At 50.2% G+C, this 11263-nt stretch overlaps 1 protein-coding gene across 2 annotated transcripts; it reads left to right on the top strand.

The window, feature by feature from the left end:
- Positions 1–230: 230 nt before the first annotated feature.
- On the top strand, positions 231–10827 carry Ces3 (carboxylesterase 3). 2 transcript variants are annotated; one of them, XM_075977251.1, is made up of 13 exons: positions 231–310; positions 1274–1478; positions 1584–1722; positions 1882–2015; positions 2759–2912; positions 3028–3132; positions 4225–4317; positions 4434–4574; positions 6686–6766; positions 7922–8069; positions 8890–9039; positions 9177–9255; positions 9351–10827. In XM_075977251.1, exons 1-13 carry the CDS (start codon positions 241–243, stop codon positions 9544–9546), a joined length of 1695 nt encoding a protein of 564 aa, XP_075833366.1. In that variant the 5' UTR covers positions 231–240; the 3' UTR covers positions 9547–10827. The 2 variants fall into 2 exon arrangements, with proteins under 2 accessions (XP_075833366.1, XP_075833365.1); XM_075977250.1 differs by lacking the exon at positions 231–310 and having other exon boundaries at positions 914–1478.
- Positions 10828–11263: the final 436 nt, after the last annotated feature.

Raw genomic sequence — 11263 nt, 5'->3', positions numbered from 1 at the left:
GCCGCACCATGCCAGGCTAGCGCTAGTATTTGAACACCAGAGGGCGCCATATCATCGGGCCCCTCCAGAAGACACTCATTCTGCTCTGGGAGTGGCCAGAGCCCGGGACATTTAACTTCGAAACTGGTCATCAACCAATTAAGGCAGACCAAGTTAATTTTTATAGGGAAAGGGGTACTATAAAAAAGCAAGTCCTCTCCTGCTTTCCAACTGCGTCTTCCACTGTCAGTCATAAGAAATATGGGGACAGTGGTACAAGCCCGGTCCAGTGTCCTAGTCTGGATGGCCTGTCTACTTCTGGCATGCCCTGGTAAGATACACTCCCTGAACCTGTGAAGTGGGGCTTCTGACTTGGTAGGACACCTGAGGAAGGAGGGGACAAGAGTGAGCAGCCCTCTCAGGGAAGGAGAGGAAGAATGCAGCCACTGTGTGTCCTTCTGTGTGATCTATGGGGGGTGAGGGGGTGAGGTTGGTGATGGTGTTCATTTCTTTTCTAGGGGCCCAACCCCAGGGCCTTAACTTACTAAACAAGCTCTACCACTGTGCTCTTTCCCCAGTCTTATCTTTATGTCTTAAAGGGCACAAGACTTATTTAATCAGTCGTGGTAAGACAAACAAAAGAGTCATAAAGGAAGCTTACTCAGAGTTCCCTGAAAATGGAGGCAAAAATCACCCCATTAGCCCATGTATGGAAGCCAACAGATGACAGAACAAGTGAGGAGAAATGGGGAGAGACCCAAGGGGGCGAGAACAAGCAATGCAGGCTAAACGGACTTAAGATCACCAGGCTCCAGATGTCAAGGCATCTGGACACAGAAAGTAACGAGGCTGCCAGCCTGTCACGCTATATTTAGTGTGTGAGTAACTTGAGGTTCAAGTGGGCAGCAGGTCTGATTCAGCCTTGTGACCCAAGGGAAGGAAGAGGAAGTCGGGACGATCGTGGAGATGATAGGAGCCGTGTGTGCTAACACTCATTTGCAATCCTAGGACTGAAGAGGCAGAGGCAGGAGATCAGGGTTAGAAGCCAGTCTCCTCTACGGAGCACAATCAAGGCCAGACTGAACTTTCTCAAAAACAAACAAATAATAACCGTGAAGGCAACCCCTGGCTGGAGAGCTCACCCGTGACACTGTGGAGAGGGCTCAACATGGAGCCCCACAAAACAGACCCTGGAGAAACAAATCAATGCTGCTGCATCCTAAAAATCTGTCTTTCACCCAGGCCCTCTCGGAAGCTGTAGACTCACCTAGTGACCCTTCTCTCCCAATCTCAGGATCCAAAGTCACTCAGCCTGAAGTGGATACCCCTCTGGGTCGCGTGAGAGGCCGGCAGGTGGGTGTGAAGGGCACAGAGCGGCTGGTGAACGTCTTCCTGGGCATTCCCTTTGCTCAGGCACCACTAGGCTCCCTGCGGTTCTCAGCCCCACTCCCGCCACAGCCCTGGGAAGGCGTGAGAGATGCCAGCACCAATCCCCCAATGTGAGTACCCCTGCAGGAGGTGGGCAAGCGGGCAGGGTAGTGGCAGAGGCTGGACACCAGGCTGTGTGAACTGATAGCTGCCTCTGGGGTCCCCCTTGACTGCAGGTGCATGCAGGACGTAGAGAGAACAAGGAACAGCAGATTCACCCTCAACCAAAACTTTCAGATCTTCTCTATTTCCGAGGATTGCCTGATCCTCAATGTCTACAGCCCCACTGAGACCACTGCAGGGGCCAGACTGCCGGTATACAGTCCAGAGGCCCCCATCCAGCACTACCGTGCCAGCCGCCCCTCTATACCCCTATTTCCTAAACACCCCAGAAGTCCTCAGTACACCCTGGACCGCTAGGTGGGGGTTGGAGTCTGAGAAGCTGGAGTCTCTGATTCACAGCCGTTTCTACAGGTCATGGTATGGATCCATGGGGGCTCTCTGGTAGTTGGCTCCGCCACCTCCCATGATGGATCAGCCCTGGCTGCCTATGGGAATGTGGTAATAGTCACTGTCCAGTACCGTCTCGGCATCTTTGGCTTCCTCAGGTAAGATAGCCAGCCTGCAAGAGGACGTTACAGCCCTGAGCAAGGCCTTCTCATGAGAATCTAAGGGTAGAGGGTTTGGGAACATTGTTCACCCAGTAAAATGTGCTTGCCACGCAAACATGAGGACATGAATTGGGGTCCCCAACATCCATCTATAAACTGGGTATGGTTGCATATGTCTATAATCTCAGCACTAAGTACTCAAATAGAAACCCTGTTCCAAAAACTAAGAAACAAATCAGTTAAGCAAGATGTCTAATGTTGCTATCTGGCCTCCATGTGTGTATACTTGACAGGAATTCATGTTGGCGTGCACCACACACACACACACACACACACAGAGAGAGAGAGAGAGAGAGAGAGAGAGAGAGAGAGAGAGAGAGAGAGAGAAGAATATCCCAGGGCTCCACAATGGGAAGGGGCCCAATGAAAGCCAGAATTGAACACTGAACTTGGGCAAAGGGTGGGGTAGAGTCCTAGCAGGGAATGGGGACAAAGAGCAACAAGCCCAATTAATTATCCATCTGAGATCCAGTTCTAATTGACTGTCTTGCTACATCTATCCACACCATATATTGGGAAAACAGGTGCCAATAATGACTCATATCCAAGCCAGGACTGGGGAACAGAGGAGAAGCCCAGTGCCCTGGTGACTGACTCGAAGCAATTTTGCAGAGGGCAAGAAAAAATAAATACATCTTGGGATGCATCTTGTGCTAACCACTGCCTCCCCCTGCCCCTAGCACCGGAGACAAGCACATGCCTGGCAACCGAGGCCTCCTCGATGTGGTGGCCGCTCTACGCTGGGTGCAGGGAAACATAGCCTCCTTTGGGGGTGATCCCAACTGCGTCACTATCTTCGGTAATTCTGCTGGTGGCATGATCGTCTCATCCCTGGTGAGTTACCCACAGAGAAGTAGCAATTGTAGCCAGGTCAAAGAGGGCTTCTGTGGCCCCAGACCTCCTAGCTCTCCTGCCTGCTGATGTCATCTGTCCTCCCTGTTGTTCCCAGGTCCTGTCTCCAATGTCTGCAGGGTTATTTCACAGAGCCATATCCCAGAGTGGGATTATTACCAACAAGATGTTGAAGGAGATAAACCCATGGCCTGAAGCTCAGGTCTGCCTTTCCTTTACTCTCTTATCTTAAGTCTGCATCAAAACCGGTGCTGTGCTAACCTTTGGGTCAGGCGAGGAAGGAGTCACCAACAGGCTCAGAGACCGTGACTAGTGCAGTCCAGGGGTAGGTAGTCAGATCCAGCTTTCTGGAGAAGGCCACCCTGAGCAGATTCTCTCTGGTACTTCCCTGGGGCCATTTTTAGGGATCTTCTCTTTCCCCAAGGATCCTTTGGGAGCCTCCCATTCCCAGCCATGCTGTTGCCTAAGAGATGTGTCCCCTTGTGGAAAGTAGCCAGAAAAAGCCACTAAGAACTTCCCTAATAGGAACCGGGCATGCAAAAGCTTCTGGCATAAGACAAAGTGATGGCTCACAGAAGCAGGAAGCCATCAGGTAGGGGCCAAGACAAGAAACTAACGCACTGAAGAGGTGGAGGGTCGTGCAGGGACATGAAAGGCCATGCCTGAGAGTTTGGGCAGGACGCAAAGGGCTAGAAGCAGCCGGGAAACAAATCCAAGGCACACGGAATAAAAGGTGGGATGGAGAGAGTGGTCCTGGAGGCCAAGAGCCAGTGAGATTGGGACAGTAGAGTCTAGGCAAGCTCTAGAGACATTGCTGGGGTAAGCAGCAAAAGGCTGGACCTATCGTCTCTTCAGCTGGCCCCAGGCCCTGGCTGTGATGGAGCAGTGAGCAATAACACTGGGTTTGAGGGATAATTCAGGAGCCTCAGCGGGACACGTGGCTTCTTATCTATCCAAGAGCAGCAGCCTACCCCTCCCCTCACCACAGATGGAGAGATCTTCTTACCACAATTGCTGGCCTCCTCTGTCTCTCTGGACGCCTTCCCTCCAGCCTCCCGGCCCTGCTCCAGACTCAGTGCCCCTTACATTCCCTGCCAAACAGGCCCATGCATGTCCCAGTTGGCACCACGTTTCTTAGATGAATGAAGGAGACACAGGAAGAGGGATCAGCCTCCCTAGGTTGGTAGCAGGTCTCTTGGGCTAGCCTTGTGACATCACAGCTCAGAACAGAGAGCGGTGCTCGGGAAGCAAAGGGTGTGTATCTGAGAGGCAACGTTCTTCTGTCTGTCCTCAGACCTTAGCCAACTCCTTGGGCTGCAGCTCCGTATCCTCAGCTGAGCTGGTGCAGTGTCTGCTACAGAAGGAAGGAAAGGACCTTAACAATCAGGTATGTCACCTCTAGGGTGATGATGACAGACAATGACCCAGAGGGGTCCTGTCCAGTCCCTGTGGAACCCCTAGGCTGGTCCTGACAGTGGGCCTCCTGCCTTGCTTTTCCTGCAGAAAAACGTGAAAGTTTCCTACATAAGCAATGACTCCTTCTTCCCACAAAGCCCAGAGAAGCTCCTAACAGAGAAGAAATTCCCCACTGTGCCCTACCTCCTGGGAGTCAACAATCATGAGATTGGCTGGCTCATGCTCAAGGTGAGTGTCCTCTGGCAAATGTGCCCGTCCAGGCCCTGCCCAGGCAGTCTTCTCCATGTGCTCTAAGCACTCCGGCCGCTCCCATTGGGTAGGTAAGAAAGCCGAGGGCCAAGGCCACTTGGCTTATTTCACCAAACCAATGCTCTGTGTGTTGGTTTGCAAAAGACGTAGCTTTTGCAAAGTAGTCTTCTGGGAAGGGCTAATCTACAGCACATTCTTGATATTTGCTGCTCTGAGCCATGGAGGAGCGTGACTCTGTGCCCAGGAGACTGACTGACTGAGACTCCCATGTTCCAAACAGCATTAAGCTATAGGACATGATGGTTCAGGTGCCTTCTAATCCAGTCTGGGTACACAGTGCCTACAAGAGCGGCTCCACCATGCTGGACTCCTGGGTACCCTACTTCATCCCACCATTGCCATTCATCCACCCATCTTCACAGAAACTTTTCTTTCTCCAGTGATGCCAAAGACCAAACACAGGTCTTCCCGCATGCCAGCCGAGTACTCTGCCCCCAGCCTACCCCTTAACCCATTAACCATTTTCAAATGGATGAAGTCTCTCACAGAGGAAGAGCCCATTGCGTTTCTTCACTTGGTGGTTTGAGTAGCTGCTAGTAGGGCCAGTCCAGCTCACAGCACAGTGCTCTGTTTAACTGACACCATGCTGCCTAAACAGAAGCAAGACTTGTCTTGGCATTCCCCCATTGAAAATCGATCCACCGCAGAAATCGGCTTCTCTGTGCCAGGGCTTGGAGGTATACGAACTCGGCCCCACGAGAGCCCTAGGAAGCAGGCCATTGATATTTCATTCACACATGAGAAAACTGAAGCATAAGAAGCTCAGGGAACTTCGTGAATCTTTTTTTTTTTTAAATATTTATTTATTTATTATGTATACAATGTTCTGTCTGTCTGTGTGTATCCCTGCAGGCCAGGAGAGGGCACCAGACCTCATTACAGATGGTTGTGAGCCACCATGTGGTTGCTGGGAATTGAACTCAGGACCTTTGGAAGAGCAGGCAATGCTCTTAACCGCTGAGCCATCTCTCCAGCCCCAACTTCGTGAATCTTTAAGTGGTAGACCTGGCATTTGAACTCAAAAAGTCAGATATCTAGGTGTTATTAAGACTACGTCATCTAAGACAGGCACCACGGATACGTCTGTAATTCACTCAGGTGGCCAAGGTAGGAATGGTTCAAGTCTGAGACCAGCCTGGGCTACATCATGAGTTCTTATCTCAAAAACAAAATTACCTGTGAGATAGAAAACCAACATTTGATTTTATTGCCTGGGGTCTTTGTTTCTTGTTTTGAGACAGGTTCTTATCTTGTAGTTCAGCTATCCTAAAACTCAGTATATAACCCAAGCTGACCTCAGACTTGAGGCCCAGTCCTCCTGTCTCAGCCTCTTAAGTGCTGGCATTAGACATGAGCCAAAATACCAGGCAACATGTGATGTTTTTAACTAGTGCCTGTGAGGTTTGGAGGTGAACCATGGGTGACCCTCCATCCCCAGCACATCCATAGAAAAGTCAGGCATGACACAATCCCAGGACTGGGGAAGTGAAGGCAGGAGGATCCTGCAGCTCACTGCTCAGCTGGTCTAGCCAAACTGACCAACTCCAAGTTCTGTAAGAGACTGTCTCTCAAAGTGTAAAGAGATTGAAAAAAACAGCTGACATCAACTTCTGACCTACATACACATACATACATGCTCACACAAACATATGCACACACAAACACACACCTGCATGCATACACAAACACAAACATGTGCACACAAATACATATTCACACAGGTACAGAAGAAGAAGGAGGAGGAGGGAGGAAGAGGAAGAGGAGAAGGAGCAGAAAAGTTTTGAATAAACATTTTCCTCCCAGCTGGCGCAGCCTTTAGCCTGACAGCCGAGTGCAATGCCACTATCCTAGGCCCCTGCATTCTTAGCCTTCAGAATTTTCTCGGTTATGTCACAAGCTTGTGGCTTTGACTACCCATGACTCTATCATGAGTTTGTAAACACTAGCCCAGGAATGCCTCCTGCTCAGGCCCGAGGGCAAAGCACAGAGATAGAGGTGCATTGTTAAAACCTCAGTGTCTGTCCCCACAGGTCTGGAATGTCCTGGAGAAGTTGGAACACTTGAGCCGGGAGGAGCTGCTGGAGATTTCAAGGCCCTTTCTGACCAGTATGGTAAGGCAGGAGGAAGGGGGGAGGGGCTCCCAGGCACCTTGTACAGCACTCTCTGATCCACTCCCACCTGAAACTACTTACCAACCACCAAAGCTTTTAGCCCAGTTGATGAGTCTCAGGCCCACTAAGAGTAAAGAGACCAAGAGCAGTAACTCTGGGCCGTCATCCCAGCGTTCAGGAAGTTGAGGTAGGGAAATTACCGAAAAATTAAGGCTACCCTATGGGTTGCATAATAAGTTCTAGGCTAGCCTGGTCTACAGAGTCTAAATAAAAATAAAAATAAAAAAGCATTACTCTGAGATAGTATGGTTCTTGAAGAAAAATCAATGGCAGCAGCATTGTCCCCCATGGTGAACACCCCTTCATGAGCACAACCCCCATGCCCAGGACTGTGTCTGGTTCAGCATGCAGATTGGCATTTGTCCTCTGGTTGTCATGGCAGTTCTGTGAAGCAGAAACTGGCAGTGTCCCTGCTGCAGATTAGAAAAGTGACCCATGAGCAGAAGTGTTAAAATCTCATTGTCAGGTTTGGAGCCAGATGGACCTGGGGGCAGACAGATCCCAGCCCTGATCACTTGTCCAGTTCTCCCAGTTCCTCTGAGCCCACGGCTCCACTTCAAATGGAGAGGATACCTTCCCTCTCGCCTGAGCTCTCCTAGGGAGACTGGGTGCTGCATGTGAGGAGCTGACCAGATACCCAGGCAGCCCCTAGGTGTGCTATCTTCTCTGGAAACCCCAGAGTCGTCTCCTTCATACAACCTTGTAGTTGCTTTCTAGACTTACGAGTCACCCCCATGTATTGCTTCTTCCCATTTAATTTCTACCTAGCATTGGCTTCCAGGCCACGCTCTGTTCTGCAGATGTACACTTCCAGATACCTTACCAGACACTGGCTTTCAGAGTAGTCCAGACACCTGCTCCATGTGGTACTGACAGTGGCCACAGGCATAACACTTAACTCTACACACACGCTTATCCTACGCAGACACAAACTATTAATAAAATACCTAGGGAGGTGGGGATAGATGGCTGTTCCCTGGAGCAGGAGCCCCAGGATGTGAAAGAACCATTAGGAGAGGATGTGAGAATCTGTAGGAGGTCCGCAGAAACTGTGGGACCTGAACAGGCCTGAGCCTGACCTCTCTCTCACTCCAGGAGGTGCCCCCTGAGATTATGCCCATCGTCATAGATGAATACCTAGACAATGGCTCAGATGCACCAGCCATGAGGTATGCCTTCCAGGAACTGGTAGGTGATATGGCATTCGTCATTCCTACCTTGATCTTCTCAAAACACCTCCAAGGTAAGCCAGCCTTTACCACCTGCCCTATCTTCCCTGTACCATCAGGTGATGATGGAGCTGCTGATAGGTACAGAATCCCCGGATGCCTTGCATCCCGCATCTGCTGCCACCTCCCAGCCGTTTTTCTTTGAGATGTAGCATCATAGAAGCAGGTGACACCCCTGGAAAAGGACCTTGCAGATTAAACAGAGGTTCAGTGACTTACCAAAGGTCACCTAGAAGGGCCCATCCCTAACCCTTTCTCGGGGAACCGTTCAGTTGGTGAGAAATTTGGTACTCTTTAAGTGCTTCCCCTGAGAGAAGTCTTGCTTCCTCTGAACCCAGCACAATGCTATAAGAGTCCCAGATTCTTAACCTTGTGATTTCGGGCAAATTTCAGACGTCTTCTCTGGACTTCACTTTCATCACATGTAGAGGGGGAGCATAGCGAAGGTTAATCTAAAGCAGTGGTCCTCAGCTTTCCTGATGTTGTAACTCTTTAACACAGTTATCATGTTATGATGACCCCCAACAATAAAACTGTTTCATTGCTACCTCATAATGTAATTTTGCGACTGTTATGAATTGCAGTGCAAATATCTGATATGCAAGATATCTTATATGCAACCCCAAAGGGTTGGAGAACCACTGACCTAAATAGGGTCAGGAATTCAAGGTCATCTTTGGCCACTTAGTAAGTCAGAGGAGGGCTCAGGAATGCTTCCTGTTATCTCTGATCTGCACCATTATGATGATAATGATTGATATCATTGCAAGGTTGTGCGGCCAGGTGCCCTGATTTAACTGTGGGCACCTAACATGAATCCTGCCTTCTCCGTAGATGCTGGGTCCCCTGTCTTCTTGTACGAGTTCCAGCATACCCCCAGTTCCTTTGCGAAGTTCAAGCCGTCCTGGGTAAAGGCTGACCATGGGTCTGAGAGTCCCTTTGTCCTTGGAGGTCCTTTCCTCACAGATGAGAGCAACTTCCTGGGTAAGGACAGACAGACATTCCATCCCTAGGCTACAGTGCTCCAAGGTGGTCTTTTGAGAATAGAGGTTTCAGTTTGTACCAGGAACCTTTAGGCATAGTCCGAGCCGAGCCTGACCCTGATCTGTCCCTCCTACCAGCCTTCCCAGAGGCCACAGAGGAAGAGAAACAGCTGAGCCTCACCATGATGGCCCAATGGACCCAGTTTGCACACACAGGGTGAGTAGGTGGAAATACATGCCAGACTTTGGACCTCCTATCTGCCCCTACTCAGGGCACAGAATCAACCCTTGCTTCTCAATCTCCTCACCCAGGAACCCCAATGGCAAGGGGTTGCCCTCTTGGCCCCAGTTAAACCAGTTAGAACAATACTTGGAGATTGGCCTACAGCCACGGATTGGGGCGAAGCTAAAGAAGAACCGGCTACAGTTCTGGACAGAGACACTGCCCAGAAAAATCCAAGTGTGGCGCCAACAACAGAAGAGCAGGAAAGCGCCAGAGGAACTCTGAGGCGGGGCCTGCCTGGACCTTCCTCACTGGGGCCGTTCCAAAGAGCGGTGGAGTCCCAGGAGGACAGCCTCTTTCTGATTCTACCCGGACACTTTAACCTGGACCAGGCTGACACGAACACACAATCCTGAAGGCATGAGCCTCTGCAGGACAGGCATGGCGCACTAGTGAAATGTCACCACACTGGTTTCTACCTCAGGACCCTTGCACAAGCTCCTGCTTTTTCCTGAGGTGTCTTGAATCCTTGCTCCACGGCAAGGTTCAGCACATCAGTCAAGCTCTCCAGAGGATCCATTCTCCTGGGAAAGCTCCTCTGCCTCCTCTAGGCCATGTGTGCCTGTTAGAACCCAGCCTACCACAAGCTCACAACAACCACAGCTGTGTCCTTGTCCCTCCCAGAGGAGGTCTCTGAAAAGAGAAGTTGATAACCTCACTCTGTCACCACAGCAAGATTGGCAGGACCTGGAGGCAGGGAATGTTTCATAAATGAATGACAGACAGAATCTATGATCATGGGTTCTAGATTTGAACTCAGACCCTTCTTCAGGCACCAAAATCAATGTCCCATCCCCAACAAATGTTCACCCTGGCCAGGAAGGTGACCTCTGAAGGTGGAGGTCTTGGGGCACAGGGGGCCCTAGCTTCAAACTGAAAGACCACCCGTGTGGGGAGACTCTCACTCAAGTCTCGGGATAACACTGAAAGACCCTACAGACCCCCCCGCTCAGAACCCGCAGCTAGCATGCTCCCGTGAGAACGTCCTGTTTGTTTGAAAGATTTTCAGGACCTGCAGCTAGCCGGCTCTCATGAGAACATCCCGTTTGCTTAGGGAAACAGGATGCCTATAGTCAGCACATGTGCCAAACTTAGAATATTAGCAGTTTACAAAAGGAACAGTTTCCCCTATGAAAGACCCCAGCTTAGCTGCTGTAACGCCATTCTGCAAAACAGGATATCTGTAAAATAGAAACAGGATATCTGTAAAATAGGATATCTGTAAAGCAGGATATCTGTGAAATAGGATGTCTGCAAAACAGGATATCTGTAAAATAGAAACAGGATATCTGTTGCCATACATCTGTGCTGGGAGAGGAAAAACCATTCATGCCCCTTGCCTCATTCCAACCGACCAATAACCACACATCTGCTTCTGTAACCTGCTTTTGCCGCCCTCTTTCCTATAAAAAGACCTTCTCCCAGTCTGCAGGCGCGCAAGTCCTCCGAAAGACTTTGCCGCCCGCAGGTACCTGTGTTTACCTAATAAACCTCTTGCCAATTGCAGCCTGTGGTCTCGGAGTGTTTTCTGGGTCTTGGGGTCTTCACCGGAGGGAAGGTCCTCTCCGAGGGTCTTTCAACACGACCCCCCCAAGAACTCACGAGAGACCGTCCTTGCTGCAATCACACTAGGTTTATTGACAGGAACCAGCGCTGTGGCTGAGACTCATATCCCACGCAGGGAGGAGTTCAACCCTGAGTAGCTGGGAGAGGAGGTATTTAAGGGAAGAAACCACAACCCAAAAGGGGGTAAGGAGAGCGTCATCGGAAAATTCCGAAAATACTAGTGATCATTGAAAAATTCCGAAAATACCAGTGATAATCACAAGGAGGTAACTTCCCGTTTCTCAAGATTATAATCTAACTTTACGGTCAACTAATTCCTGTAACATAGTCACTGAACCAGCTAACCTAGGTTTTTGGCTCTTCTCTTCCTGCTAGA

This window comes from Microtus pennsylvanicus, chromosome 6 (assembly GCF_037038515.1).
Source record: "Microtus pennsylvanicus isolate mMicPen1 chromosome 6, mMicPen1.hap1, whole genome shotgun sequence".
NCBI classification, from domain to species: domain Eukaryota; kingdom Metazoa; phylum Chordata; class Mammalia; order Rodentia; family Cricetidae; genus Microtus; species Microtus pennsylvanicus.
This window is presented reverse-complemented; position numbering and strand designations above follow the sequence as displayed.

Excerpts from the sequence above, each read along its gene's own strand:
- Ces3 (XM_075977250.1), top strand. The coding sequence starts at position 1,186 with ATGCTGCTGCATCCTAAAAATCTGTCTTTCACCCAGGCCCTCTCGGAA. Across the intron at positions 4,318-4,433 it reads GAAAGGACCTTAACAATCAG|AAAAACGTGAAAGTTTCCTA; the intron begins GTATGTCACCTC and ends CTTTTCCTGCAG. Across the intron at positions 6,767-7,921 it reads GGCCCTTTCTGACCAGTATG|GAGGTGCCCCCTGAGATTAT; the intron begins GTAAGGCAGGAG and ends CTCTCACTCCAG.